The 8325-nt window shown below is 39.0% G+C and overlaps 1 protein-coding gene across 1 annotated transcript in view; it reads right to left on the bottom strand.

Annotated features, from left to right (window-relative positions):
- Window positions 1-1393: 1393 nt before the first annotated feature.
- Window positions 1394-8325, bottom strand: part of EXOSC9 (exosome component 9) — a 29473-nt gene continuing 22541 nt past the window's right edge. Inside the window, exons 10-12 of the mRNA XM_088452235.1 lie at window positions 7893-8068; window positions 4584-4659; window positions 1394-1748 (exon numbers count right to left, since the gene is read on the bottom strand). Of these exons, the coding sequence (XP_088308361.1) occupies window positions 1661-1748; window positions 4584-4659; window positions 7893-8068 (340 nt within the window). The 3' untranslated portion in view covers window positions 1394-1660. The remainder of the gene's footprint in view (window positions 1749-4583; window positions 4660-7892; window positions 8069-8325) is intronic.

Genomic DNA, 8325 nt, shown 5'->3' with positions numbered 1-8325 from the left:
GGTATTCCCGTTACACACACACTTTGGAACATGCCCCGTTCGACCTCTGGTAATTCACGTCACCTTGCAATGAGCAGCCTAGCCAGTGTTCAAACTGACTCATGAGATTCAGATTACAACTGATACAGGTTGGGCCATTTCCAAGACATCACAGTATAATGACACCACCTACCATTACCTTTACATACTGCTATCTCCTGACTTTTAGCGCTTTAGTGTATATGCAAGTTATAGAGAAGATTTGGGTAGAGTCTGCACTAGTCAATCGGAACCATTAGTACTAGATATCAAAATATATTCCGAAAACCAACATTCCGGTCTCAACTAAAAACTAAAGTAAGACTATTACTTGATTGGTGGTGCACCAGAAAATATTGTGAAAAACACAATATCAACTGTTTATGCAAAGAAGCAGAAGAACAACTATAGTCTGAGTGGTGCACTCTTCGAAAATAGAAAAGCAACTGAAAAGAAAAATTAGATAATAAATTAATAATACTTAACCTTTAATAATTCTACAATAAAAGAGTAAGTATTATTAATTTATTATCTAATTTTTCTTTTCAATTGCTTTTCTATTTTCCAAGAGTGCACCAGTAAGACTATATTTGTTCTTCTGCTTCCTTGCATAAACTGTTGATATTGTATATGCAAGTTGCCAAACAATATTATTGTGGCTGGGCAGATAAACAGCTACAGTCGGTACATTTAGATTTTTATAATGAATATATCAAAATACTTTATTGTAGACACAAAAAAGCAATAATTAGTCATGTGTTTAAAAAAAAAAAATTTCTTGACTTGAATCCCCTTGAAATGGAAGTAATGTTAAAAGACCAAATTGGAAACCTGTGCCGTTATCAGAGTGCATTCCATTTTTACCATTTTCTGCTGTACTTTTATACTTACCAGTGAGCAAGGCTGTGGAAGGAACCTTACATAACTGTGATGGAATGGACTAAGACTAGCATCTCATTTTCATATTTACCAAAACAAGAAAAATACTCAGCTCTCTGGGCAGAGAGTCAACAAAATGTGTTTTGTATATTATGTTGCCTGGATTACATTAGCAGCTGTGAATTTAATACTGTGTGTGATATTTGTTTAACAAGGTACAAATACATCATATATTACATGTACATTAAACAAATATACTATACACACACATTTGTTTTGCATCTTTTTTCCTGTTCTAACATAATACAGGCGAAATAAAAAAAATTATATACTCTGATGTCACTAATATAAATTCTATCAATTTAATTGGATAATTACCCTCACTTAAGCAGCCTTTAGAATGTTTTTTAATAGGTAACAACTCGGCTCTACTAAAGGTAGGGAGTTCACTAACCAGACTTCAATGTTATTGAAATTCATAGGATAGGTCACAAAATTAAAGTAAATATTTTTTTACTTTAAGGATACAGTGCAAAAATATATTTTTTGTAGAATAGTACAAGCTTTAAGCTATATTAAACACATTTTCCATACAGTCTGTGGCAGACAACACTGTCTACTTCAACTTGGCTTATTCTGAAGTTTCAAAATGTCTGACTATCATGTTCGGTGAACAGACGTTCTACACTTTTACATGGAAGAATTTACTCATCAAGTCCACTGTATCTACACAGTATTGTGGAACACACTATAGTGGTCATCACTATCTAGTCGATTTCTTCTTTTTCTTCTTACTGCTAGAAATTTTGTTTGCCAAATCTTGATCCTTTTGAGACCCTGCAGCACCCAAGCTAGTAGACAAAAAAGAAAATGGAGTAATTACATTACAACCAAGTCTGCACAGTGAATATAGATTGTCACGCTCGATGTACATATACTCCCAAGTCTAAAACATATATAATATAATCCATATACATATATGTATTTTTATAAATTCATTGTTTATTTATAAAAAGGAGCTACAAAATTCTGCAGTGCCACTTAAGGGATAAAATTAAATATGGAAACAGAATAATACAGACAGTATATAAAATTCACAGATTCAGAATTAAAGTGAGCATTTAACATTTATGTAGAGAAGACAACAGGGGAGTTAAGAGAATAAATTCTGATTCTAATGCTGTGGTTCAAATACTTTTTGATATTATGACGGGATCCCGGCATCTGGATTCTGACCAGCAGGATCCCGACTGTCGGTATTTCATACCGATCCCATTATGACATTGCTCCTAAGTTCATGTTACACATATAATCTAATATGTGTACATAATATATTAACTAGTACTTGTCCAATTTGTACAGGTGTATTGCTCACTGTGGCTGCCATCACTCTGAACAATGTAGAGACAAATATAGCACCAGTACACTACCACAAGCGTCTGTATTTAATTTCTTTGGGACACTTTATATACATGTATTGCTAAACCATTGCCCAATATTAGCTTTGTGTATCAATTGTTTTAGTACATCAATTAAGCATTGCATTTTCTCATATTAAGATTTTTTTAATAAGCTTTTTCGCTGTTTTCTTGTCAAATTTACAGACTTTTAAATTTAACTAGTATAAACACAGGTTATCATTTGGCTACTGATAAATGGTATTGACTTAAAGTATAATGGTAGTGAGGTAATAGGGAGAGCTTGAGGCTTGCTGACTGAAACATCCTAATGCTGGGCATACATACACTGTAAGATAAAATGTCTCTGTCCAACAGACATGTTATCGGACATGCTGACACCATCAGATATTGTGTTTGATGTATGGGCCTTATACACTGTGAAACATCTATCAATTTGGGCAATTTATTATTTTGCATATGATTGAGTAAAAATATCTGCAATGTATGGGGGTCACCGATGGCCTATTCGGACCAAAAGTAATCAGAATCTGAATCAGGTTGTCCAACATTTTGGATTTCACCGACCAATCGGGGCTGTAGATTGCTAGTGTATGGAGATTAAGCTATTAAATAGAGGTTACTTAACTCCTGACAGATTGCTCCAAATGTGAACCGGTCCATTACAATTTTGTTACCACAGCACAGCTGTAATTAGTCAGGTGATATCTTACCTTGCAGATTTATTTTTTTTTTTTTTCCAGAACTGCCCTACTGAAGGTTGCTCTACTACATCACTATCTTCCCCCCGATTCGCCAACATACTTGACATATGTTGGCCAACATTTTTATTTCAACAAAATAAGCTATAGCTCAGACTTGGAAAAACCTGTTGCTTTCAGTTACAGCCAAATCCACTTTAATTTTTCAATGGAAAGTATGTTATTCCATATTGTATCTCTGCATCATCACCTATCATAAAATAGCATCAATTACCAGAATAGGTCACAGACAGAGAGGGTTCTTCTTTAGTTAGAAGGTGCAGGGTTACCGCTGCCCAACCCAGAAGGTTGGCATCTGTGGTCACAATGGATAGATTGGCTAGAGACCTGTCCCTGCTGAGATTCTCTGGATTCAACCGCCAATGGAAGGACTGATGTGTGCACAGAGAAAGGCTGAGCAGGTGAACCTCCAGGTGATCGTTGGACCCCGACCAACCCCGCGGAATCTCTTACTGAAACTCCCAGGAGTGGGACCTGGCCTACTGCATGGCCTTGAAAGTGGAGACCATCTTCCCCAACAATTGCATGCATAACAGAACAGATGGACGCTCCAAGGCCAGAACTTTCTGGACCAATGCATGAAGGGAACAGACCTTGTCCAGCAGAAGGAAAATGCGCTGAAGGCTGGTGTCATAGATCAAGCCCAAAAACAAGTGTTGACAGGGTACCAGATGGGACTTCTTGACATTCAGGAACCAACCATGCTTCTGCAACAGCTGAACCGTGTAGTTGAGAGCAAAGTCTGCCCTGATGAGGACATAGCTTACATAGGGTACAATAACTATACCTTCCATGCGCAAGACGGACGCCATCACTACCATTATTTCCGTAAAAACTGGCAGAGCTGTGGCTAGACCGAATGGCAAAGCCCAGAACTGATAGTGGGCTCCCCACGCAACAAATCTGAGGAGTGCATGGTGTCCCTTCCAGAAGGGAACGTGGAGGTATGCGTCCTTGAAGTCTATGGAGGACAAACATTTGTCGGCCTCAGTGCCGGAGATCACTGATCTCAAGGATTCCTTCTGGAATTGATCTACCTACAGACTGCCGTTGAGGGCCTTGAGGTTGAGGATGGGACGAAACTCCTCGTCCACCTACTAGTCTAGAAAGTTTTCATGAAGATGACACATTTCTCTACATATTTTTTTTTCTTGCATCCCTGTGGTCCATTGATCCATAGGAACAATAACACCGCCTGACAGAAGGGAAGGAATAGCCTGATTCAAAGCCATTCGTCAGTACATTGCTGCAGCACAGCCCCAGTCTAAACAGCCCAGCTTCCATGGGCACTTAAAAAACACCAACGCCCAGGGGTTGCAGAGCGACGGAGCTACTGTCTTAAAGGTTTATTAGTCTATGAAGTGCCAGCTCGTACAGTCCCCTTGAGCAACCCATGGTCCAGTTCCTCCCAGAATGGATGCAAGAAAAAAATGTAGAGGCGGTGTCATCTCCATGAAGACATTCATTAACACCTGCCTGTTCCATAAAGAAATACTGAAACCAATACCTGGCTCTAGCTTGTGTCTCTGCTTGCAGTATGATCACCTCTTCTTCCTCACTGTCTGACAGCATGATTGTTTCAGCTGCAATAAAAAATTTAAAAAACCACACACCATCAATTATCAATTAACAGGATTAAAATAAATAACAGTATAGTTCGCTCAATGCTAAACACTGCTTGGTTGCTTTGTGAAATTTTCAGAATTTGTTTCTTTTTTACTTGAAAGGGACAGGTGTGTATAATCGTTACTGCACTCAACAGGTTTTATTATTTAATGTTATCATGGCTGGTTTGTGTCCAGTTATCTAGGATTACTTATCAACTTGATATGTATCCCTGACCCTTAAGTTTACACTCAAACCCATGGCAACAAAGTAAAAAAGGAACCCACATCTCTGAATAGAGTAACAAGAGTAAACGCACTCCATTGTGGGTGTGAAGTTCAACAATAGAAATGGAAAACACAGACAGCCTGTTCCAAAAAAAAAAAAAAAAAAAAAAATCTCTACACAAAAGAGACACACTATACAAAATCAGGGGGCCCATACAAAAGACGACACACACTATACAAGATCAGGGGGCCCATACAAGAGACGACACACACTATACAAGATCAGGGGGGCCCATTTATTAACAATTGCATTTGCAATGTGATCTGGGCAGGATGCGTTCATAGCGCCCGAATGTATCAAACATTGTCTCTGTGATGTACTGGGATTGAAGTGACCGCATTAGCGGTCTCTTAACGTCTGTGTCCAGGGATCCTGAACATGCGCGGTCTACGGACCACACAAGCACAGTGGCCATTGCTGGGTTCATATAGAACCTTCTCCCAATAACTTTAACGATGTGTAGCCCACAGGCTACAGTGGCTTATGCCATCTTCAGATGGCGTAACGTGTGAGGACCAAGTCCGGAACTTGGTAAATCTGACAGCAACGCATCCCCCATAGAAGACTTAGAAGACTATAGGGGTTGGGGTTGCGGCTGCTGGTGGAAATGGAAGGACCACAGCAGATATCAAACATATTTGCTGCAATCCCTCTATAATACATTCAGAGGATACTAAATATTTGCAGGTATCTCCCGAAATGCAAGTTTTGTACAAGTTGGATCCACATATACTATTCTATGTTTATATATTTTGGGTCATGTGATTGGGAGTTTGTCACATGACATGGATCCATGGCGCATGAGCATTTGACTATATTGTTTAAACCTGCAGCAGCGCTGGATGGCGGGTGGCTGCGGAAGTAAGTCACTCTGCTAATCCAATGCATGCTGTAAGGAGGTCACCTCATATTCATGAATCGTGGGTCATGTGGTCGGGAGTTTAGGTCACATGACCTAGATTCATGACACATGCGCATTGGGAAGTAGGTTTAAACTAATCATTGTGCTGGAAGGCAAGTGGCTGCGGAAGTACGTCACTCTGCCATCTAAACACATGCTGAAGGGCATTCTTATTTTATTTAGCTCTGTGCAGAGTCGCCGGAAACCGGATGACGTATAAATACCCCTATGGCCTCATGGGATCTGTAGTTTTCAGATCCAAAATGGCGGCCACATAATGGAGTTTCCCCGTTCTGGGTAAGCTATATTCCCTGAATGGGACAATATTTGATTATGTTTTATACATATTTTTATTAGCGTTTATCTGTTTACTTGTTTAGATTGCAGAGACACATATCTTGATAAGACGCCGCAGTAGCGTCGAAATGCATTGGTAGTGTCTCCATGTAAGATCTATACATACCCATTGTGATCTACAATAACTGTAGGTGGTATACCTGGGATCCATCTTCCGCCGCAGTATATGTTGTTACGCAATAGGGTATGTGTCTATTTTTTATGTTTTTACAATAAAACTTAGAAGTATTTTATCTTCTCTCTGGTGATTTCCATACATTATTTTTTTGGCTTCCTCGGGTCCTATAAATCTGGACATGAGGTTCCACTAGAGGAAACGCTGAAATTGGACCCAAAGAAACCATTATATGTATTTATCAAGCTTTTCAAAGTAAGCATACATGTAAGCACCAGTTATTGAGACCATCGAGTCACGTATGGGGTGTCTATCCCTGGGGGTTTGGAATGTGTGAAAACTTCTCTGAATATTGGACTTCACCACCATCTACGATTTAACCCTCACAATGGGTGATTTATAATTGAGATTCTTATTTTATTGAGTCCCCTTTTTCCTATTTGTTCCTTTTTCTTATATATGGACTGATACTTAAACATCTGGAGCCTTTTCAATACCTATATTGTAACACAGACAAGCACGTAACTGTAAGATTATATTTTTTATGTGTATTGCAAATATTTAATGATAAATAGAGCCCCCAAGTGTGGTATCTGTTCTATTCTGAAAGGATTGATTATCCTTCTGATGCAAGGGCAAACTACACTGATTTGAGTCCAAAGAACAGATTACCCAAGCCTGAGGTGCTGCATACCTCTGGGTAGGGCCTGAGGATGGAAAGATGAACATCTACACATTGCACCTCTTTCATTTCTGTGCCCTAGACTTGCTGCTGGGCGGGAAATATTAATAGATCCACTGACCAAAAGACCTTTGCGCATTTTAGTCACTATTTTTTCACAGTTTTCAAAGATGTTTTGGGTGTGACCCTTATGGGCTGATCAGAACCCCAAGTTTGTCTGAGGCTACTAAGGGTGGCTTTGGCCAACCTTGGGGAGAAAGGAGCCAAACCAAGCCCAACCCCCTTGGGGGGAAATGGTTCAGAAGTTGGAGAAGTTAAGGGTAGAATACTTTATTATTCATGTGGTTGCATGTATAGTGTAAGTATAAATTTCAGAGAATGAATGTAGTCTATAAGGCAGCAGTATTGAGGGGGTGGCGGTTATGGGACCACACACTACCTGCAAAAGAGATGAATGCCTGTACAGATAAACATGAAGAAAGGATGCAAAGCTGTAAGAAAACAGCCTGGCAAACGCCAACCTTTTCACTGTGGCCAATTACATCATCTTACTACCCAGCGGATGTGAGCAAGTAATAGGGGGTGGGGCAGTGGAGGTACACAAAGTAGTTTCCTATAGCTTAAGTTTGCCAAGCTAAATGTAACCAAATAGCTTGCTTTGCTATTCCTGTAGTGTTCAGCAACACCATCTGATGTATTTTTAGTTAATTAGAATATTAATTCTAATTTTATGGCAGCGCTAGCTGTTGGCACCATTTAACAAATTAAAATAGATCTCTAGCTTTGTCTTGGTATTACAAATATCACACATTTGCTACAGATACATAACATGTATAAAGATCTAAATAAATAGAAAATAAAGACTTACGTTCCAAGCTTTTTTTTGTCACTTCAATAATTTCTGGACTTTCTGGAGACGTAGGGACAGCTTCACCATCATCTTCATCCTCATCATTTTCAGAGTCCTCAAACTCTCCCCATGCATTTCCAACGCCCTCTCCAATCTGGGCAGTGCCAGAAGCCCAAACAACTGGCTTTGACACACTCAAAACCATAAGTTATGGAAAAAAAGGTCTAAAAAAATGTATGATCAATGTTATATTTGCATCAACGTTCTACTTCTGCATACCTAGAACAATTAGTTTGGTGTTATTTTTAATTTACACAAGAACGAACATTTTTTTGTTCAGCAGCAGATCTTAAAGTTATCAAGCGATACTTAACATAGGCTCAGATTGATCAATGAGTGATAGTCTTGTTATCACTCATTACTAATCTTAAATGGTGCTCCAACCAATCAG

The sequence above is a fragment of the Taudactylus pleione genome, unplaced genomic scaffold (genome assembly GCF_031769625.1).
Source record: "Taudactylus pleione unplaced genomic scaffold, aTauple2 ptg000036l, whole genome shotgun sequence".
Classification (NCBI taxonomy): Eukaryota; Metazoa; Chordata; class Amphibia; order Anura; family Myobatrachidae; genus Taudactylus; species Taudactylus pleione.
This window is presented reverse-complemented; position numbering and strand designations above follow the sequence as displayed.